A 23199-nucleotide genomic window follows, 5' to 3' on the forward strand; every position below is an offset into this window, starting at 1 on the left:
AACCCCGAGCTCTGATTGGCTCTAATCTGAAGCATTGGGGGGTAGACCTCATGGCGGCTAGCATTGAGGTCTGCCCACTATCCTTCAATCAGTGCCCGCAGTTCTGACGTCAGCACAGAACCCCTGTAAAAGAAGCAGACAAACTTGCGCTCCGCATAGGTATTGTGCCCCTACGTCGAAAGTGGTCCCGACGTGGCAACATATGACGTCACAAAAGCGGAAGTGTCATGCTGTCGGACGGCGCGACCGTGGCAGCTAAGCGTACAAATTGTAATAAAAAAAAAAAATAACTTCACGAGGAAACGCGAGTATCACTGGCGTCGCGGCGTCCCAACTCCCGGCTGCCGAAACTTCCGTGCACTGTCATACTGGAAAGCGACCTCCGGCGGAACAGGCGTCTGGCGCATCCACCACTGCTGCTGCGACGCTGCCAGGATCGCGGCCGACGACATCGTGACACTCGGATGACGTCATCAGACGGAAATCGAGGGACCGCTGTTTTGGACGCGGTAAACGCATTAGTCGGAGACGGGTGCCAGGCCCGCACCAGGACGTCGGGTAGTTTGAAGACAGCGATGTGTCAGTCAGCACCATCGATCTCTATTGGAGTAGGCTTAATCGCGGATCGAGGCTTGTCTCGCTTGCGTCGAGCGGCGCCGCCCACCAGCCATCGCTCGAAGCCAGCTAATGCCCTGGGACTGTACGGGAAAAAGACGAAACAGCTTCAATTTTTTTACTTTAGTAGGTTGTTCTCACTTTTATCGTGTTTTCTGGGAATGGCAGTTAATATTATTGGCGCAAATATTAGAAGCGTTAGAATACCAATCTGTGTTTTAAATAAATGTTGCGTAGTTGAGGGTCAAGAATTGCGAATTGGTTGGGCGTAAACTGTGATGCGGTTCACTGAGACAAGGGTTGTTGAGAGTCAAGGTGGAGTCGTTAATGATCTCGAAGTCATCGGAGCTTAGCAGACGATGAATTAGAAGGCCATCACTGGAAATCTTCGCATCGTTTCGAGCGCTTGTGCAGAGTACTTTCTGGTGCAAGTTCTCGCTTTGAATTGCAGTGAGGGCTTCTGTAACGAACTAAAACTCAGAGCCTGTTGTCCATTTGATGAATGCGTCATTTAATTAGCAACCGAAGCAGGCGACGCCAGAACAGTCAATGGTACTCCGGCACATTTCATTTTTGTTTTAATCGGCGTTCCAACATTTGAGAAATTTCGATTCCATTTCTAAACACCCGAGAAGCAATGATCGCAGCACATCATAAAATGCTCGCCTTCGAGCACCGCGTAGAAGCTTCAATGTACTTACTCTTGCGTGTTTCTCCCATAGACTCGCGTGTATTGCCTGGTGTCAAGCAATGGCCGCCGGTGGCGACACCGACGGGCTTCCGATCCTCAATCCCGCCTACTACAACCGACAAGTAGAAGGCTAGCTGCATTGCAATGAGCCGTCGGAGACGTGTTTCTTACTTTGACACATATAAATAGTGGAAGCTTTTAACACGTTAACGACGGAAAGCGGAAACGAAAACAGCGCGCGCGAAGGCGAATCAGCAAGCTCCAAAACTGCTACATAGTTTTTTTCTTCTTCTTCTTCATACTTTAAAAAGAGAAGAGAACGAATGGCGTATCGTTCCCTTCAGAGATCTCTACAAAAGGAAAAATAAGACGAACATAAAATAGTTTATGTGAAACCGGCTCACATCAGACCGCTGCTCTGATCGGCGTTCAACACTTCAAGCCCCCATTGGAGTGCGCGAGTGGTAATTCGAACTGCCTAGCTCCCCGTCATATAGAGTCTTGGCAGTGCTCGGGAAACCCACAAATATCGGCCCTCTTTGCAGTGCTGAAGCTATAGTGATGACGCTGCGAGGTTCGAATCGAAGCAGTGTTCGCACTCCCCTATAACCGATACCTAAATATAAACTCGCAATTTCGGCATTGGGAGAACCACAACCCCAAGATTGAGATCAGCGTTTCAAACCCCGAGGAGCGTATACGCGGCCTGCAAACGAAGCAGATTACAGGTTTTTGGAACGGCGAAGCTATACTGCGCATGCTTACTGCCCACCATCGTGCCGCTCGTTAGTAAACGGGCGGAGGGAATGAGCAGAATGTAATCTGCGAAGTGGAAGGCGACCGCGCGGCGGCTTGGCCAACGGTACATGAACTGCCGAAGCGTGGCACCGTCGCCCACCGCACACGCTCTAACAGCACGGACACACGGGCGATCGACAGGCGACGGTGCCACTTGCCGCGTTGCATATGCACGCCGTTGCTGCATGCGGTCGTGGACGGTATACCCTTCCGGAGGCCCGTGGCTTTTCACTCGCACTCAAAGGTTGGTCAAGGAAAAACGGTGTCGCTGTCTTCCTGGCGACTGAAACGTCGTGTACGAAGAGCGAGCGTTCCATAATGTGTCTTTGGCACATCGGGACGCGTGGAGAGCATCGCCAATCAGAGAGCAGCGTAAAGAACGCGCGATGACAAGAGGACAGGTACACCGCGCGCCGTTGTTGGTTACGATCGCGGGGAAACAAAAGCTCGCGGGCGCGTCTGGGGGGGGGCAAGCAAACGGACGAGGGGCGCAACGAGCAGACGAACTTACACACCGTATAGTCGGGGACAGATTAGTAAAGAACCAGTAGAAGCTCCGCCTCCGGCACGTGTTCGTTGCTTTCCGCGACGAAGTGCAATCAAAGGCAGAAAGTTTTCGCTCGACACGAGGCATAGCTCACAACCTGTCACTGCCTGGTGACAGATCTAGCTTTTATTCGAGAGTTTTAATTAATTTTCTGAAAATTTGAATGAGAAAATGGCGGCCGACGGAGCTCCCCAATACATGGAGCTCAATAACTCGTTACCAAAAACGGGCTTTATTATTTATTTTTTTTTGTCTAAATTTTTAGAAAATCACTTAAAACTTTTGAATAAGATGACGGCTAGTTCGGAAACTTTAGTACCTGGCTTGGACCCGCTAAATCTGGGCGGAGAATGAGCGTTCAGCGATGCACAATTTATTTTTGCGATAAAAAAATCAATTTACGACTATAGACCATTCCGATCATTGCCTTCTGCGCGCTGCCATCGGGCTGTGGAACGCGATCCGAGCACACGCAATATATATATATAGCTCCCTTTCATAGACTGTCAAACTCTGCACCCGCGTCCAAAAGCCCAGTGGCTCAGCATGTTTCCCCTAGACGCTGGCAAGGCGCATTGGTGGCGCCCATTTTTTGAGAATTACGCCTCAGCACCTCCCAACTGCATTACCGGTAAAACTGGTCGATAGGGAAGGCCGGCGTTCGAGACAGGTACATCTCTGTATACTATACCTTCTCAAGTAATCGTTTTTTTTGTTTTTTTGTTTTTTTTGGCTGAAGTTTCGTGGATTTTTCATGTACGTCAACAAAAAACTCGCACCGCCCTCTCCTTGTCGTCGTTCCAAGCACTTGCGTGCCTAGTTTCGTCCCGCTCTCCCGGGGTGGCGATAGTTCGTACCTTTGTTCAAAATTCTGTGTCACGTCTGTGTAGTGTGCTAAACAGCTTCGCTGGTCATTCACCTTCACAGAGGCGAATGGCTCGTGATTTCTTTTAAATAAATAAGGTATATTTAAAAAAAACAAAAAACACGTAAACACAATATTAAAAAAAAAAAGGCCCGCAAAATCACAGTTGTGCTCGTACATGTGAGGACGGTGGACACCAACAACACTGTTTACAAACAAGCCCTCCTTTGCCCACACCGCGGGTGTGGCGTTCACACTCCTCGCTTCGCGATTGTTTCTTGGATGTTTTTTTTATTGTTATTGGTTATTGGCACGGGGGAGGGGGGGGAGGAGAGGGGGGCATCGGGGCTCGTGCCCCCCCCCCCCCCCCCCCCCCCCCCCCCGTGCCCGGACCATGATCCTTACCAAGGCGCTGTTTACGTGCCATGTAACGAGCTTCTAGTAGTGGCATGTAAACAAAACAATGCCCACGTTGCCTTTATTGACAAAATACATAAAAAAATGGAATACCAGCGTGCTTCTGGGGGGAGTTGGGGGGAGGGAAGGCGGTGCTTTTGCGCTTGCGCGGAAAATGGGCTGAGAAGGTTGATTTCTCCGGGAGGGGGGGAGGGGGGGTGATTTTCCGCTTGCGCGGAAAAGCGCCCCCTCCCCCCCGGAGAACTTCTCAGCCTTGCCCTCCTCCGGGAAAAGGGAGAGTCTACGCCGCTGGGCGTCACCTTATTACGACAGGCGACGGCGGAGAGCGAACTGCTCCATCGAATAGACAACAAAGCTCGGCGGTCCTACCGCGGCGATCAGTTATCGAATGGAGCGAGAGAAGGACCTGATTCCCAATCTTCTTTTTGCCTCGTGTTCTTTTTTATTTTTTTTTGGTTTGGGTGTTTGAGGGTTGCCCAAAGAGTAATGATAAATAATGGCCTCTCGCAAATGCAACTGCCCGAAAAAGAAAGGAAGAAAGAAGAAAACTGTTCTCGTCGGATGGTGACTGTTCATCACTCGAGAATAAGCCTACGTGGCAGGAACTCAAGATGTCTAAAACGAATCACTGAACTTCGGATTGTACGAGTACTTCTACGCTCGTTTCGCTCTCTACCTTGGGTTCTTTGTTGCCGCAGGAAAGTCACGTGGCAATTTTAATTTCAACGTGTTTGTTAAAAACAAAAAGCGGAAGATCAATGCGGTATGTGCAGGTGAGTTATATGACCACCGAGACATAGTGTAGGGTGCCATTCCTCGCGATAAGACAGATAATTAACTAAAACGTGTTACTTAACTTGTTTTAACTAGTGAAAATAAACCCAATGAGAAACTTTCTGAGCGTCATCGAAAGCCACGAAATCAGTCAAATGTATAAAGATTTGAAGCACGTGGTAAGCGCAGGAATGGGCTAAAGTTTCCGCTCGTGTAACGGAGGAAAGCTGAGCTATCATCGAGGCTATTGTGCGAACCAGCGGCATTTCAGCGGCTGGTCGATTTTTGTCCTTGCTCAACACTTGATCAGCAAACGATTGCTGAGTCGACGCCGATGGTGTAGTATAGTGTTCGGTTAAATAACATAAAACCGCCCATCGTCATTTACCTCGCCAAATTATTGTCAAACACCCGATCACTCAACGTAGGGCGATCGGGTGGATTCAGCCAAGCTTGATTTCGCCTTTTGTCGCGCCTCTATGTTCGGCGAAATCAGAACTAACTCGGCGTCAGCTAGTCGAGCGGGGAGTGACGACAAAAACTGAACAGCCACTGAAGCCCCTAAAGTGATTGAGCTTTCTTCTAAACGCAGCAGAACTTATATAAGCCACGCTCTCCCCTGGGCTTTTTCCTATCTTTCGGCAAGCTATGGTAGCGGCACGCGTGTTCTTAGCGACCAGGGGCCCTAAGCTGGACACTTGGCGAAAAAGTCGGCGAGAAATCTGGCGGCTATGATTGACCGGCGCCAAGGTCAAGTGACGCCTTGGCCAATCACGGCCGCCAGATTTCTCGCCGACTTTTTCGCCATGTCCAGATTAGGACCCCAGAACTCCCTCTTGTAATTATGCGTCTTGTGATTTCCTCGCGCTTCCGACTTTTTGAGAGGTTGAACTTCTACCAAAATGCAAAAGTGAGAGGGAGGGGAGGGGGGGGGGGGGAGTTATTTGAAAGTGCTACAATACCAAAACTACATCTACTACATTTGTTTCTCTAATTTTTTAGTGTTGGAGGATAGGACAAGATAATTCAGAACTTTTGGGCATGGAGTTGAAACACCAGTTTTGTTTTGCTTGTAGTCGTACGCTGATCACCTTTGCATGGCTGTTTTCAAGTAGGCGAAGTTGATGGAAGGAGGAGCGAGAACAGTTTGGGAAAGATCCATAGGAAGCCAATAATTTGGCGGTGGTAAGATAAAAGACTTTGGGCAAAACAATCATCCCTCCAAGCCAAGCCAAGCCCCGAAAGGTCTAGGCAATCACAAACTTCATTAATGAGACGGTGCAAGCACAGTATCGTACCGTTGATGAGACGGGGCACGCACTGTATTGTGTATCGCTCGGAAGCGTAAGTATGTATCTATTTCCAAGGAACGCTTGAAACGTTGCAGTCGTTTGTAACAATGCGATTGTGAACATGGGGACAACGGACGGACGTGGGAGCAACCCGTGCTAACTAGTACACGTTCTTCTCAATCGATGGGCCTATTCTTGGAAATAACACGGTGCAGCCATGGTGCAGCACCGGCGTTGGAAGAGGGGAAGGGAAGAAAGGGAAATCCTCCCCAGGATTTCACACACTTCCAGTCAGCAGTTCTGGGGAAGAGGCTTACGACCGTGCCGCACAGCACCAATGGCGGTCGTAAGCAGCTTAAAACCCCGTTTTGCGTTTTGTTGGACTTGGTCGTAGTCAGACGCTAAAGTGTGCGCCAGACTTAATTTGGAGACGCGCTCCACCGAGGGCATCTCGAGAAGAACACGGCGGTCGCTTTTCCCCGCAGAGATGGCGGGCGTCCTGAGCAGGCCTCGGCTCCTCGGCGGGTCCCGCTGAAGACCTGCAAGGCGCAGGGAAGGAGCGGCGCCTCGCGGGGGCGGCGGCGGCCCATGTGCTGATCGGTCCATGCTGCAGCAGGCCTCGGGCAGCAGCAGCAGCCCCAGCAAGGTCTACCGGCGTGCCGCCAACGCGTCGGGATCCCCGGGCGCGTCGAGCGGCGGCTGCGACGCCTGGGAAGACGCCCAGCACGTGCTATGGCAGGGCGCTCAGCTGTGCTGCGCCGCCGCCTTCCTCATCCCGCACCGGTTCGCCGTCAGCTCGCTGCTGTTCCGCTGGCTGCTTACGCTCAGCTTCAGCATGACCAGCATCTGGGCCGGCGTGGTGGTATGCGCGCCGGACGTGCTCGCCTGGCACCTGACCTGCCTGCTGGTGAACGCGTCGCACGCCGCCTACCTGGCCTGGCAGGCGTTGCCACCCAGGGTGCCGCCGCTGCTCAGGACCCTCTACGAGCGCCTCTTTCTGCCCTACCTGGTCAGCAAGAAACAGTTTGTGGAGCTCGTCAAGACGGCCGACGTGTGCTCCATCGAGGCCGACCACAAGTACGCCGTCGAAGGGTCCACGGCGGCAGACCAGAAGGTCTCCATCCTGCTCACCGGCAAGTGAGTGGCACCCCGGGCTCTTCTTTCTCACGCGCCTATGTTTCTTTTGTGCCTAGGCGCTTGTCACACCTCAAACAGAGAGAGAGAGAATAAATGACGATGGACTGCTCCACACACCGCGGACAGTCTTCGCTGTTGCACAAATGCGGGTGTAACTGGGGTGTAGTTTGCAAAACTTCTAACCACGCTTAACTACGGTTTTGGATGCCTGTCGGACAGCCTTCTTTAATCGCAGTTAAGCCTGACCTCAGTCACACTTGACTGTACCGTGTAACGAACACTTTCCACAAGTCTGGATAACAACAATTCTAAAAAAAAAAAAAAAACGGCGATTTTTTGTTTGGGTTAACATTGTCGTGTTACTCATTACAAACTAACTCCAAACGTTTGCACTTCTAGACAATCGCTAGAAACGCTTTCCTACTTGTCCGCGCAGATGCAACGTATTCCTTCTCCCCGTAGCCGTGGAGAGGAAACAATACAAAAGTCGTTACATGCTGGCAGCCATAAACCTTAGTGTCCGAGGATATTTTGTAATCTTGGGTTGGAATCTAAATGACGCTGCTAACATTATGCCTACTTCCTCATTGTGCCACGATACAATACACGATACGATGCAACCATTTCAAAGGTGCCTGATGATCGTGGATGGCCCTTTATGATGTGTTGTTCGATATCGTCTGCACACAAAATTACCAACCTTTGCATTAGCTACTCGAGTTTTTACTGTGCACGCAAACCACAAAAAGAAAGAAACATTGATCGCGACACGCGATAAACTGCGGTTCGTCACGCATACGTTTCGTGCCTCACACGATCTGCCGCGGTTGCGCTCTGGATTTCCTGCAGGATTCATTAGTAGAATCCAAAACGTGCGACGGGGCGACTTGAGCGAAAATCGACGGCACCTATGTGGCCAACCCAACGATTTCACGGCAGATTCTGTCGCCGGCTTCCACGAGTGGATCAAATATTAACAGCGCCTGGCGTTCCCAACCCGAAGCTGTGAAACTGTCCGAATGCACGCGGCCGCGAGTGCGGGTAGTGCGCTGATGCCGTGGTTTCTTTTGGCGATGCAGGATGCAAGTTTCCTGCGAAGACGTACTGCTCCACTACATCCACCCCAACGAATTCATCGATTCTCCGGAATTCGAGTCCTGTCCCATAGGTAGCGACAAATTATTTCAGGTGAGTCCCCAAAGCGAAAGTCGTATTGATCGCCTGGTTTTTCTGTCGCGTTCAGTCTACGCTTGTTTTGGCGAGTTTGCGCCGAGCCTGGATACTTTTATTTTTAAAGTTCTCTTTATGGGTGTTTTCATCTCAACTCAGGCACGGTTTTAATATCGAATTTTTAATTTTTATAAAAAAATATATATGTATGTTTTAGCAGCATTCTTGAAATGAACGACAGTGTAAACGGCAAGCTTGGCGGATTTTTTTTATTTTTAAGTTATTGGCCAGTGAAGCCGGCGAGACGAAAACACGTTTCTTTAGCCTGTTGGAGATGGCATATTTGACCACTCGCTATTTTGTCACTTATCAAACTAATAGACTAAAACTCTTTGGTGACAATTTCAGTATATTTTTCACTGTGCTATTAAAATTAAAAAAGTATACTTTAGAATATTAGAAAAAAAAAAGTCGAACTGTGTCCCTTTGATAATGTTTGGTAGTTTGATCATTTTTTACGCGTTACCTATTTAAGATATTTTAATGAACTTGATATTATAAGAAAGCCGAAAATTAGTTCTCTCATTCAATATAAACTGAATACATATATTTGAATTAACCAATGTTTAAAAAATCTTGCGAATTCGGGATAGATTTTTTTCAACAAACCCATTCTTCATTTGCTCCATTTTTTTTTTTGTAGTAATAAGGCATGATAGTGGTTTATCATAAAATATAAATAGAAAGTGTAGTATATTGTTCGTATGTCCACAATGAAAGCTTGAATCTCATGAAATATGGCTTGTGAAAGCGCCTTCGCATGGATGCTGTTATGGCCAATATTGTGGCATGAATGTGAATAATGATCTAATATTAATACTCGCTTTCACATGTAGCGTGTACATAAGGGGAATGGTGCATAATGCGGAGTATAAAAAAAATTCGGTATTTGTAAGTTTGCTCGCGCTACACCTAAACTTCCTGCTTAAATCGTGGCGCATTTCTTTCGAAGTAGACACCACTTCTCCTCAGTGTTTCCTTTCCGGCTCCGAGTTACAGATGGTATAAGTTAGACGGCCACCTGGTGGATCACGCCATCCAACCTCCGCCGGTCTGCCGTCAGTGTATCCAGCGGACTTCAAAGGGGTCTTTTGCGTGTGGCCTATCTCAAGAGCACGTCGTAAATAGAACGCTACCAAACTCAAAAAGAAAGTTTTTTTTTTTTTATGCAATTTTTGAAGTTGCAAGGCACGCTGGACAGGTCAAAAAAACTCAGAAGAGAAGTGGAGATTTGGGCGACAGATGACCCATGCGAAGTAGAGTGGATGAAGGCACCCTAATGCGAAGGACATCCAATTGACAAAAAATAATGTGGCTCTTGCTCTAGCCTCTTACACGTCAGACGCTACGGACTGCTCAAGGAAAAGTCCGATTAAGGAAGATGTCGTGCGGCTTTTCGTTGACGGAAAGGAAGTCTACGTCACGAAGCGGTTCATGATAAGATCGATGAAGGAAGCCTACGGAAAATTTAAAGCGGCCCATCCCGAATCCGAGAAAGGCGTAACGAAATTTTACTTTCTTCGTCCTAAGTGGGTTAAAAAAGACGCCCACTTCACGAAGAATATATGTGTGTGTACTGTGCCAACTTCTCATTTTTCTTCGCATCTCTGTCAAATGCCACCGAAAAAAAAAAAAAAAAAGACCACGACACGAACTAGAATTGACATTGTGGGAGCCTGCCTGGTGGGGACGTGAAGAGTTAATAAAAATTGATTTGGGGGCGACAGCTTTATTCAACCAGTTCAAGAAGTGGACGACGAAATACATACCCCACTCTTACATCAGACGCGCTCAACGAAATGCCACATGCCTCGAAAACGCGAATGTACAGTGCGCCGCAATATGAAAGACCCACTCGGAGCGCGTTGCCGAGCTCTCCGAGTGGGTCTTACATATTGCTGCCTGCGCACTGTACAGCCACGTGCCGTGATCTTACTCATCGATTTCGCCGAAAAGTGGAGCGTTGTTACCAAATGTGCCGTGCAAGGTTACCACTGCAGAACAAGATGGTGACGATCTTCACTCGCGTAGCCACAACCACAAAGGGAAGCGATGACATTTGCCACGACTCTGCACACGCGCTCTTCGCACTCGTATTGATCGAAGAACGACTTAAAGAGCAGCTGCTCCTGTTTTCTTTTAATGCAATTTATATTTCTGACGGGGCTCCGAGCCACTTCAAGTATCGTTTCCAGTTATACGAATTTGAAAAGAAGGCAAATGTCACCAAGTGGATCTACTCAGCGTTAAGGCCACGGAAAAAGCACTTGCGAAGAAGGAGCGGCGCATCAACGCATAATTTGAAAACAACGGACTTGAATTCTAGAACCGACGCGCGCACTTTTGTCGACAAACAGAGCCATAAAATATCGGGAGAGTACTTCTTCGGAAAATGAGTCTATAAAATCAAAGGGGTAATGCTTGCTCGAATCGCCCAAGAAGAGCCAACCCGTTTTCGGGAGTCGAAGAAGGGCTGGGAGATGGTCAGGACGTCAAGGGGCATTCAGTCCTCTCACGTGTGGAGCAAAGCAAAGGATCGAGGGGACCATACCGTCATATTATAAAGAGTTTGTAAAACTCCAGAGCAGCGGGAAACATATTCTGAGCATGGGACCATGAAGAAGACAGACAAGCGTGTTTCATCAATAAATTCACTTCGCCCCAGTGGGCTCTTGGCAGAGAGACGGCCGCGTTCAAGCCTTCAACAGTGAATTGCCTTAATTTTGACCTGTGCGAACGGTAACTCAGTATTGTAGTGAACTAGTATCTAAATACGTGCTTCCTTCTAATAATCTGCTGTCATTTTTTTTTTTTTTGTGTGTGTGTGTGTGTTTCTTTCTGTTTCTTTACTCACCTTTTCGTGTTAAGGCCCGTTCACATTCTTGCGACCGAAGACCGAGAGAGACCAGACCGGTTTTTAAGCCTCTTGCGATCTCTTAGGACCAGCTCCGCTGCAGCGCATCGAGTCCTAAGACGTCTCAAAAGGCTTGAAAACCGGTCTGGTCTTTCCCGGTCTTAATAGGTCGCAAGAGTGTGACCGGCGCTTTAGAGAGAAGCGCCTGTGTACCGCTTGCGTTCTGTCCCACGTGTGTTCTATCAAAAACGCACTTGAACACGAACTTAGATAGAGCCCTGAGAACTTGAACGCGGGCAGTAAAACATGTTTTGTGCGTTGAAACCACGGTGCGTGCTTTGAAAACATTTCGACACAGTTGTACAATTCTGTAGTATTTCTGTAAAGAATAAAGAAATACGCCAACCAAAAAGTCGAAAAATTGTCCCAACGTTTCGAACCAGTTCGTTTCTTCCTCAGGGGCGACTAAACGGGATAATAGCTTCTTTGTCTTTCTTTGAACTGGCTATCTCTTCTTCTTCATTGTCGATTGCTGGTTGTCTTCGTTTTGCCTGCGCCGTCTTGATTGTATCTCGTAACCCATGAACATATAAACTGGGTAAGGTGCCTAGAGACCTATTGATGTTATTTGCGGTGTTTTGAATATGCCAGGATTCTATCAGCTGTCTTCTGCGTAGGTTCGTCTCAGTACCCAGAATGCTTGCATCTTCAAATCCGATACGGTGGTCATTAACTTCACAGTGCTCCGCCAGAGCACTGCGTTCGCGGTCGAAGTTGCGTACGTCATTTTTGTGTTGACGGAGCCGTTCTTGAAGTTTTTAGTTTCTCCAATGTAGGAGGCGGGACACTGGGTGCAGGATATTTGGTAAATTACACCCTGGGCCCTTTCCTTGGGTGGACGACTTTTTGGCCGAGGTAGAAAACGCCCGAGTGTGGTCACAGGCTTATGGGCCACGGTGACGTGTTCTTTTGCAAAAATCCTGGATAGTGTTTCACTTATCCCTTCTGTGTAGGGTATGCTGATGCGTGCAATCGGTTTAGGACGTGCAGTCCCAGTAGGTTGCCCGTCTCGGCGACTGCGGTTTAGACGGTGAGTGATCTGGCGAATGAAGTTACCTGTGTATCCATTATTTTTTAGATCACGGGTGATCGCTTGCTCCTCTTTCCTTTTGTCTGTTGCAGATGAACATATATTCTTTGCCCTCATCAGAAGTGTCGAAACTACTGACGCTTTGTGACTTAGCGGGTGGTTTGAATCAAATTGGAGGTATCGTCCCGTGTGCGTAGGCTTCCTATACACTGTAAAATTCAGTGCCTCACCCTGTCTTTTGATTAGCACGTCAAGGAAAGGTAAACAGCCGTGCATTTCGTGCTCCACCGTGAATTGGATGGCTGGTTCAATGGAGTTCAAGTGAGCCAGGAAGTTGTCCACTTCTGACGCTTGCATGATACAGAAGCAGTCGTCGACGTACCGCAGGAATATTTGGGGCTTGGGGTTGAATGATTGTAGCGCCTTGTGCTCAATCGCTTCCATTGCCAGGTTGGCCATTGTGACTGAGATGGAAGCGCCCATTGCCGTTCCGCTGGTCTGTTGGTAGAACTCCCCCTTGAAGGTGAAGTAGGTGTTCGAGAGACAAAACTCAAGTAGGCGACATAGCTCATCCCTGCTGAGGCATGTCCGGGTGTCCAGGTCCTCGTCTTTCTCGAGAGCTTCCCTGGTTGCAGCGATGGCCAAGGGAACGGGAACATTCGTAAAAAGGGAAATGACGTCGAATGACACCAGGGGGGCTATGTTGCGCTTTTTCCACTCCCAGGAGACTAGGGAGAGGGAAGTGACGTCAACGACACAGCAAACGCAGATTGGGTGTTGATTTCGTTTTCTTCTGTCAACACCCAATCTGTGTTTGCTGTGTCGTTGACGTCACTTCCCTCTTCCAAGTCTCCTGGGAGTGTAAAAAGCGCAACATAGCACCCCAGGCACTCGTCATGGCTGACATTTATCTGTGATATGCGTTCCACGAACTCACACGAGTTTCGTATGTATGTTGTAGTATTTCCAGTGAGAGGAGATAGAACTCGGTGGAGATAGTCGCATAATGCTCTGAGTGGTGATGTTGTAAAATCTACGATAGGTCTCAGGGGAACGTCAGGTTTATGAATCTTGGGGAGTCCGTAGAATCCCGGTGCGAATCCATTTCTGCAGATGAGGCGCAGGTAAAGGTTCTTCGATTCCGGGTGTTCTTTGAAAATGAGCGCCAGGGCCCTGTTCAAGTTTCTCTGTATTGCTGATGTTGGGTCCCGTTTGAGTTTCTTGTAAGCCGAGCAGTCAAGAAGCTGGTTGGCTTTATCTTCATAGGTTGGCTTTATCTTCATAGTATTTCTACATCTGTCAAGCATTTAATTCATTTCAATACAATTCACCGACTTTTTTTTCTGAAGGACAATTTTACGCTTTTTTTTTTTGTCAACTTAAAGCAAATAAGTCTGTCATAATCTCTCCCAACCGGTCACTTTTTTAACTTGACTGTGTACAAAATTTTGCTAAACATTAACTCTTTTTTTTTTTTTTTGCTTTTTGTGCTTATTCGGCGCGAAACGTTACGTAACTAGCTCTGATGTGCGTTTTATAGACTGAATAAGTAACATTGCTCAAATTTTCTGGTAACGAGTCGAGCATAAGTTCTTAACATCAAGCTTGATGACTAAACCTACCTATACATGTAAATAAAATTCAATACCTTGATCGTCTAAACGGCAGTCCCCAGAGTGCAAACGCTTACTTAAGTTCTAGGAACTTTCGTAAAGTGTGACTTTTACAAATATTTGTGTTATCTATTATAGTGGTGTTTCACTATCCTGTAGGGTTATGTTTAATTTTACCCTTTGATATGTCCTTTTATTTGTCGAGCATTTTATGCATTGAATTTTTGTTTTTGTTTTTACATAGTGTAGTAGTGTGACAGCCTCATATAAAAAAAAAAGTTGTTACGCAATACGTATTATTATAGCCCCATTTATGATTAACTTTGATGCTAAGTGTTATTATTAGGTTATTAATCATATCGATACCACAATATTGGCCATAACAGCACCCATGCGAAGGCGCATTCACAACGCACATTTTAAGAGATTCAAGCTTTCATTCCAGACATACAAACAACATACTACACTTTTTATTTATATTTTATAATAAACCACTATCATACCTTACTGCTACTCAAATATGAAGGAAATAAGAAAGTTTTTTTTTTTAATTTATTCCGAATTCCCAAGATTTTTTGAAATATTGATTAATTCAAATGTATGTAGCACATGTTTTCGTTTACATAAAATATTAAATTTATTATGAATGGAAATAACAAAGTTTAGGCTTTCTTATGATATCAAGTTAATTACATTACATTAAATAGGTAACGCGTAAAAAACTGCCAAACTTTGCCAAAAATGACTAAATTAAGAGACACATTTCAACGTTCTTTTTTTATATATATATATATTCCTAACCATAAAATTTATTTTTATTTCAATAGCACAAAAAACTATAATGAAATTGTCACCAAAGAGCCCTAGTGCAATAGCTTGATAAGTGAGAAAATATTTTCTCACTTATCAAGCTATTGCACTAGGGCTTTTTGGTGACAACTGTCATTTTTTCAGCCTGTCGGAGACGGCATGTTTGACCACTCGCTATTTAGCGAGTGGTCAAACATGCCATCGCCGACAGGCTGAAAAAATGACAGTTTTCGCCTCGGCCGCTTCAATGGCCAATAGCTTGAAAACAAAAAACCCGCCGAGCTTGCCGTTTACGCTGTCTTTCATTTCAAAAATGCTGCCGAATTTTTTTTTTTTTTTTAATCAAAATCAGCGCTTTAAGCGAGCATTCGGCTTTGGGTTTGACGAGTCTAGAGCCCTTGCTGGCAGTATTATCTTTTTTTGAGCAGAAAAATGTAATTCCTGCGATGGCGGCTTAGGAATAGTGAGAAGGCTACCAGAGCCCTTTTTAGGATGAGTGTGTTCGACAGCCCTGCGACAGGAAATCATTTTCAGGCTTCTTTTACGAGCCAGTTTTAGTACTCCCAAAAATTTTGTTACAACCGCCAGTAATGTACTACTATTGCAAAAGTAGGATTATTTGAGTGGTTATAGAAGCTAATACAAATTACCTCCTTGCACAACCTAACTGGTCCTGAGCTACGTGGTCTGGTTTTAAAGTCTCCCCATTTACCAAGCATGGCACGTGAGAAGAAAGGCAAATAAACAAAACTCAATGTAGTCAAAAAAAAAAAAAAAACGAAAGACGCAATGTTTTTTTTTAATATTTTTTTTAAGTCAATGACGTCCAATATTACGCGTACTGTGCCGTAAAAAATGTCTATATAGGGACTCTAACCAAAAATGTAATCAATTTACCCGACTTTCGGGACCAGTTTGGTCCCTTGTTCACGGTTCACGCGCCTTTGCTGTTTAATAATATAATAATATAATATTCAGTTTATTTTCCATCAAACGATAAAGGGAAAACCGAAAAAAAAAATCTGTAAAACAGCTTGACAGGTCCTCGACTCCCCACAATAGCAGATGACACAGACTTTTTATTTCAGACTTCTATGCACATACATAATGGCACTGATAGACTATTGGACTTGCTTTCCGATGGCGTGCACTACGTATATGCGCCCCACGTATACTGGAACGAAAATAGGGAACTCTATCGCTCGGTTCATTGAGGTTCAAAAAGCGCATTGCGCCGGAACTGAGCGCCATTTGGGGGTTTTAGTCGATCGCTTTGGCGCTCCGATAACGATCCGCCGCACGCGTGAAGACGCTAGAGAAGTATAGAATATGATTATGGAAGTTATATGCACGATCTACTAAAGCGTCCTCGCATTGACTGCCATCATCACTTGATTTTCGACCGAACGGAAGCTGCGCTGAAACGTCTTTTTTGCGGTACGTTCCCAGCCTGGTTCTGCTACAGCGCTAACGCTAACACGGTAAACGCAGGGAGCCTCTTTCGGATCTCCTGCATGGGCTCAATGCCTTCCGTCGTGCTTCGGCTGCTCGTGCGCTCTTGAGGCTTACTATATGCCTAAGTGCTACCGAAGGCAGGAAGTTCGCGCTTGAGACGGTAAGCCGAAAGATCTCCTAAACCAGGGGTCGACGACCTTTTGCTGCCGCTGGCCAAATTGTCGCAAAGCGGAGACAGAGCGGGCCGGATGAACATCCGGGGGCGGAGTGAACGGGACGATATCAGCCTACGAAAATAAGATAAAACGCAACGTGATCTGTTATGTTCAGTGCTGCAGGGTACATTTTGCGCGACTCTCGAAGCTGCAGGTTCTGCTTCCGTCATTTTCGCCTCGCAGAGCCACACAGTTCTGATTCCAAAGTCCAATTACCGAGACAAACTGAAAGTCACCAAATGTTACCATCCAGTTTTTTTTTTGTTTTTTTTTTAATACGGTTTATATGATTTTTGCTAAACTTCTGACCAGTCGCTTTGCCAGAATCAGTGATGGAAGCGGTATTTGACCTTTCGTAGCAGCTTCTGTAGCAGGCAAAGCATTGGAGCAATCACTGATAGTTTTGGAGAAGATGCCAACACCTGTTAGCACATCACTTGAAAATGAAAAAGTAAATAGCACCACTAAATGAGTTCATCTTTGATAATGACTGAGGGTTCCCCTTTGATACTAAAGCATATTACTTATTACCCTTTGTAATAAGAATAGATAGGACGCCAAAGGAATACAAAGCGCTCTTTTTAGAAATAAGGTTCTAATTAGAGAATGTTCCATTTACAATGGGTACTAAACATTTGACGAAAAAATGAATCATAGCGCAACACCAGTTGGAGTAAACCTCCTCTTCCCTGGCACTTTTACAACCGGTATTTATTTAGCCTGTATATATATAAGTTTTGTAAAATGCATGCAAAAACCAGCTCATCTATCAACAAAAATGACTCTTGAGTTTTATGAAGCTACCAAGCTCGAGACTTTAATATTATGAACTGCCAAAATGAACACTGTTCCCTAGCGGCGTTGGAACCATAGTGAAGTCAAAGTTTGCTGTTCTTTCGATCGACAGCTGCACAGGAACAACCTTGACTATCATTTATTCAAATACAGACCCGCATTTTTTTTTTTTTTAATTGAAGGTTAATTACAATTAAAGCGGTGAAGCTCGACACGTACGCGCTGGTGAAAGGCGCCACGGCACGGAGGCATGCGGCTCCTTTCCTCCTACTTCTCTAAACGTTAAAATCAATGAAAAAAACAGTGAGTGCGCAGGCGAACTGCTGGAAGTTGATCATGATGTAGAATACCCGAGACTGGTAAAAGCTAGGAAACTTGGCCGAGTCCCCCGTCTTTTTCTTCGACCAACTTTCCCACGTTTTACCACAGTATCGGGTATTCTACATCATGATTAAAATCAACTTTTTTTTCCTCTTTTTTTCTTTTGCGTTGCTTATTTTGGCGCAGGTGTAGCGCAATTTTTAGCGAAAATGGCACTTTGGCGTAAGATGTAGCAGAATTTCGTGCGCGGTGCAATTTGGCGCAGCACTTCCATCACTGCAGAATCTTCATAGCGGCCCCTGAGTGCGACAAACACTGTTGAAATTGACAATGTGAACCGCGATTCCGAACGAAAAGTATGCTGAATACGACGACTAGGGTATAAGCGTAACCGTCACACATTCTCGTTTTGCTTCCCCTCTATTCTTTTTTTTTCCTCTTTTTTTATTATCTGGAGGTTGAATAGTTCGATTATCTTTTCGTCGCCCATACTGGATACGCCTATGAGGTGACTGGGGACGAGAGTACACGAAAAAAAAGGTCTATAAAGCACCAATCAAGCAGCGTCAAAAATGCAAGTCACTGGGCCTTTTCTGTTTATGATTGGTGCAGCAGCAGAAACATGACGAACACCATGACGAAGCACTTTTTACGCTGTTTGATTGGTGGTGACTCCCGTGAACTCGTAGCGTACGTCGGCTAAGTATAGCGACAAAGTTGGAACGACATCCAGGTGACGATCACGGCGATCGAGCCGTGCAGCTACCTGTGCTGGCCCCGGCGACGCCTGCACCAAGTGCTGCGCCTCAACCCGGCCCTGACGGCCATCGTGCACAACCTGGTCGGCCGGGACATCGCGCACAAGCTGTACTCGCTCGCCGAGTTCCACCGGCTGGGCACCGACAGCGTGCCCAGGCCCCTCAAGGACCTGGCGCTCGACTGGTGGAAGACGCACCTGCCCCGGAGCCTCAGCGTCGACGCCGTGTACACGGGCCCGCGGGGCCGCATGCGGTCCCAGGCCTGGCAGGCCGCCAACGACGCCGGCAGGCGGAGGCCCTTCACGGACACCACGGGCTCGCACCTCTTCTACGGGGCCGGTGAGTGCCTCCTCGTCTTTGGCACGCCCTTGCGGCAGTGAACCACGGAATGCTCGCGACATAGTCCTTGTCCTGGAGGACCAGGAGGACCTTTTACAAAACCCCACCAAGAAAAAAAAAAATGGTGGTTGCATTGAAGTCGAAACCTGAAGGTCAATTAAAGGGATACTGAGCCGAAATTTCGAGCTCACAAAACAGGGCTAGAGCGATAAGCGGGACGCTGCAGAACTCAAGATCACCATTCATACAGTGATATCTCTAACGGATGGCCGTATCTCTGGAGAAAAAGAAATGCGCGATTGAACACGGCCGACGGCGACGAGGCCGACGAGAGGTGTGACGTCACGATTCTCATTCCCTCTGCTCCTCGCTTCGTCCCCTCAAGCAACATCTCGAGCAGGTGAACCGAAGCGAGCAGAGGAGCGAGGTCGCTTCCCCTCATTCTCAACTGATCCAAGAGGATCATGACGTCAGAGTCCTCGCCTTGATCGCGCCCTTCTTTTCCAAAAATACGGCCATCCGCTTGAGATATCGATGAACCAATGAAATCTTGGAGTTCGTATCGTGCGGTTCAACGCTCCTGCGACCTTATTTTGCGAAATTAAAATTTCGGTTCAGCATCCCTTTGAAGTTCGAGACCCAGCAAAGGGCGCAGGCAGATTAGCATTGGAGGCGCGTAATTGTGTTGCGTGTACGTTTAGCCAGCGGGAAGTCCCGTCCGGTGCCTCCACTGTAAACAAGCAGTTTAGCCAGTGCAGTACCACTGCAACGCCGTGCTGCAAATTAGGAAAATCAGGACAAGCCGCTCCCGCAAAGCCCTCCACTCTGTCCACTTTCTAATCCTACAGAGGAGGCCAGTGGAGAGGAGGAAACCACCAATCGTGGCGAGCAGAGCTCTTTGTGGGCGGGGCTTGTCCATCCCGCAGTATGTCGAAAGCATTCCGTTCATCGGGGATTGTTCGGGAGGACTCTTTACAAAAACCCCATTCGGCAACGTTTGACAATTAAAGGCCCGTTCACACTCTTGCGACCGAGTACGACTGAGAGCGACTTCTTAGGACCGGATGCGAGGCAGCGGAGCTGGTCCTAAGAGATCGCAAGAGGCTTAAAAACCGGTCTGGTCTCTCTCGGTCGTACTCGGTTGCAAGAGTGTGAACGGGCCTTAAGTTTGAAGGACCGGCGAAGGATCTCCTCACTCACTTGAGGTGAGAGAGAGAGAGGCGATCCGTAAATTGAAATGTGACCAAAGGCTGCCTGCGTGACATGCAAGTTTTACAACATGTGACGTCACTCCACTGAAAAGTGCGGGGAAATTGGAATGTTGGTTTTGACTGTTGACATCACTTTCGTTTGCCGTTTTCCGAACTATCTAAAATTTACCTTGTTTCAAATTTAATCTGCTCTTTTACTTTTCTACACAAAAAAATAGAGTATAAAATTAAAAAAAACGTAGGCAAAAGAAAGAAAGAAAACAGAACTTTGGTCTGTTTACTCAAAGTTTCGGGCGACTGCGTTTGCACCTGTCCTGTATACTTCTTGTCCTTGTCTTTTTTGCGCTATTTTATATGTTTTACTAAGATGAACCAACTACGTACGTACCTACTTCCTCAGTGTCCCAACCGCGGCTATCTATCGTGAGTGTTACGCTTCGGTTCCCGCAGCTTTCGCGACAATTGCCGCAAAATGTCACCGTGACCGAGCACGTCTTGCATGGCTGCGCTCAGTTGGCGACAGATGGTTCTTTTTCGCTGCGCTGCTGACCCTCTGTTTTTCACGCACCCTGCCACAGGCAAGGACTCGGTTCGTCCGTACGTGCGCAAGCAACGTGACGAGCCGCGCTTGCCGGCCATGAGCCGCTGTGTCGTCCAAGCCAGCGCCAGTGGCAAAGCCACCACCAGCGTGCTTCCAATCACCGCTGCCGTGTCCGAAACGCCTGTGTAGCACGCGCGCTTGAAATGCTGCCGCCGCTGCTGACCAAGTTCGACGCCCGCAGGACGCTTCTTACGTTTGTGCCCGTGCAGTTTGTGTTGCTCATGCTTGGCCAGCGACGTCGCTGACGCTTCTTCCAGATGTCGGAAATTACATCCGGGTGTCGTGAAGCCGCTCTTTTCGGTACCAGTCTGCCTTTATCAGTCCCCCAGTCTGGTACTTGAAAGGAGCGGCCTCGTGCGTCACCATAAAAGCCGATTGAGGCCGACTCACGCGTACATCGCAGCGCTAAATCGGCGCTAGGGACAAGACTGAGGCAGCGCTGACTCGAACGTAGCTTAGCACCGACGCAGCGAGGTCTCAGCGCTGCGTCAGCAAAGTCAGTGCAGTTTCCAGTGTCGACTAAATGGAGCTGAAATATCGCTGTGGTGTATATGTGAACAACAGGCAGGCTGCTGTCCAAATGCTGAAATCTGCATATCCATAGTTTCACTGTATCTAGGCAGACCCTCTAAGCTAGATATCACTTCAACGGCCAATATTTGAAGGGTACCAAGTAACCTCGATCAGAGCCACTCATGGATATCAGCTGTACATGCGGCCCCAAGGTAACAAGACAGGCTCACCGCTAAGTTTTGCCTGTATGTTTTTATGAGGGTTTGAGGGGGTGCAGCAATGCTCAGCTCTCCTAGCCCAGTAGAGTCAATGCGCATGCCAAAGCTTGCATGTTTGTTTATGCTAGGCAGCTTGGATTGGCCTCTCGGCTTAGCTGTACCGCTTAACGGCTGACACGAATGTCGTCTCAGCCTTTACAAGAATGATTGATGCTCTAGTGTTGTGACTCAACGCCAATTGTCTCGCCACACAAATCGATTTATCCTTCCAAAAATTATAAGCCATAAAATCAAACAGGTCAACAGTGTAGGCACTCTATTTGCTACTGCTCTACCGAGTAAAGATTTGAAAGAGATTATGGCTATGCAAAAGAAAAAAAAAGCCAAAAGCAGTTTTTTTTACCAACATATTGGGCACTGGAAGACCTTAGGAAGGGAATCCAAATCGTCGCAACTAGTTATACGGTCCATAGAGGTAGATTTGTGGCAAGCAGTTGGTTGGAATCTTAGCTCAATATTGTGCACCGTGCACAATGCTGTACAGTAGTAGTAAATAGTAGTTCTTTTGTAATACAAGCATGCATGTGTAAGCACTGAGACCCAGTGCATCTGACCCGAACCCCGTTAACCCAGAGTTTTGCCCTTAGCAACGGCCCAAGACGAACGAGAACGAAAGTCAAAGCCCAAGGTCGCCGTGCCCGGGATCGTCCGTCTAGAGGTGGCGCCGGTAACCTAGGCACCCCTCCCTGTTTACAATACTGCTGTCAACGACCCTGTTCTGTGTTCGATGTTATGTTGCCAATGGGAAAGAAGCCACCACACGTTTAAGGTTGTCATTCCACGCGTCCTGTGTCTTAGTGAATTCATTTCTGTGCAATGTGCCCATCCTGCAAATGCCACATTGGCTCCAGGGGTATTCACCGTCGTCCGTCAAGCTCTACGCCTCATTCGCCGCATCCCGAAAATTGGTCTCCATGAAGGGATGCAAGACTGTCACTCGATGAGTTGGCATAAGGACTAATTGGCTGGAGCTACGTAGCGTCGGAAGAGAACTCGTGCCATCTACGGCACTAGCTAGAGTTGGATAGCTGTCTTCACCAGGATTACCACAATTTTGCAGGTTACTGAGGCGTCGGCTCTCCAGCTGTCGTGTGACCCCATATCTTACCAAAGATTGAAAGTAGTTCACTCTTCCAATGTCATTCACACAACATACTAGGTGAGAAGCGGATCACCACTGCGCACACACTTAATTAAGCTTGCTAGGGGTACTTTTAGGTGACGTTTGGATTATAAAGCAAACAGCCAACTCATAAGTCAAGGGATGACCTGATATTCCGCCACTAACTCCATTCCCATCCAAGTTAGGGCTGCTAACAATGACAGGTGGATTATCTCATCTTTCTATCTACCCCACCATGTTCCAGGAAGAAACCATTCACTTGCTGAGCCCTCACAAGAGCAATGTCTCGTGTGTGATGCTTTCTGTATTTAAAAGGAACGAGTTGTGTGTATATATGTACATTATTTTGTATGTTTGTACATAGATATATGCAGGTAGATGAGCAGATGCCATTAAAAAGACTAATAAAATTGTTTTCATGCAGCACAGGGCTACTTGCAGTGTTTCTGTCTTCTTTCTAGAAAGTTAAAAAAAAAAACACATTCTGGGTGTTCGCACAATTTTAATAATGTCGCTGATATCCCAAACGGTAGCACTGGTGGAAATTTTGTCTCGAAATAGCACTTAGAAGTTGAAATTTCTACTAATCAAATTTTAGCAAAATGTGATTAGTAGAAATCACATTTCTGCTTGTTCCTCTCCACTGCTTTGGAAAGGTGAGTACAATGCAATAGTGAAAAGGAAGGGGAAAAAAAGCGAGTGAGCAGACTTGAAGGTGTTTGATAAATCGTGGAGTATTTCTGGAAATGGCTTAGCAATGCTCATTCCTGGAAGCAATTTATAATTTCTTTGATGTTGCATGGTTGAAAACGAAATTACCAGTTCAAAGGCAAAAAAAAAAGAACTTTGCTAAAGGT

The 23199-nt window shown here is 47.0% G+C and overlaps 1 protein-coding gene across 2 annotated transcripts; it reads left to right on the top strand.

The window, feature by feature from the left end:
- Positions 1–6482: 6482 nt before the first annotated feature.
- On the top strand, positions 6483–22776 carry LOC8053546 (blood vessel epicardial substance). 2 transcript variants are annotated; one of them, XM_042291789.1, is made up of 4 exons: positions 6483–7136; positions 8216–8324; positions 18253–18616; positions 20406–21153. In XM_042291789.1, exons 1-4 carry the CDS (start codon positions 6604–6606, stop codon positions 20555–20557), a joined length of 1158 nt encoding a protein of 385 aa, XP_042147723.1. In that variant the 5' UTR covers positions 6483–6603; the 3' UTR covers positions 20558–21153. The 2 variants fall into 2 exon arrangements, with proteins under 2 accessions (XP_042147723.1, XP_042147724.1); XM_042291790.1 differs by lacking the exon at positions 20406–21153 and adding an exon at positions 21807–22776 and having other exon boundaries at positions 6484–7136.
- Positions 22777–23199: the final 423 nt, after the last annotated feature.

The sequence above is a fragment of the Ixodes scapularis genome, unplaced genomic scaffold (assembly GCF_016920785.2).
Source record: "Ixodes scapularis isolate PalLabHiFi unplaced genomic scaffold, ASM1692078v2 PGA_scaffold2__306_contigs__length_199485367, whole genome shotgun sequence".
In the NCBI taxonomy this organism is placed as follows: domain Eukaryota; kingdom Metazoa; phylum Arthropoda; class Arachnida; order Ixodida; family Ixodidae; genus Ixodes; species Ixodes scapularis.

Bases quoted from the DNA above. Each gene is read 5' to 3' on its own strand.
- LOC8053546 (XM_042291789.1), top strand. From the start codon at position 6,604: ATGCTGCAGCAGGCCTCGGGCAGCAGCAGCAGCCCCAGCAAGGTCTAC. The intron at 7,137-8,215 runs GTGAGTGGCACC...TTGGCGATGCAG, and splicing joins TCCATCCTGCTCACCGGCAA to GATGCAAGTTTCCTGCGAAG. The intron at 18,617-20,405 runs GTGAGTGCCTCC...ACCCTGCCACAG, and splicing joins GCACCTCTTCTACGGGGCCG to GCAAGGACTCGGTTCGTCCG.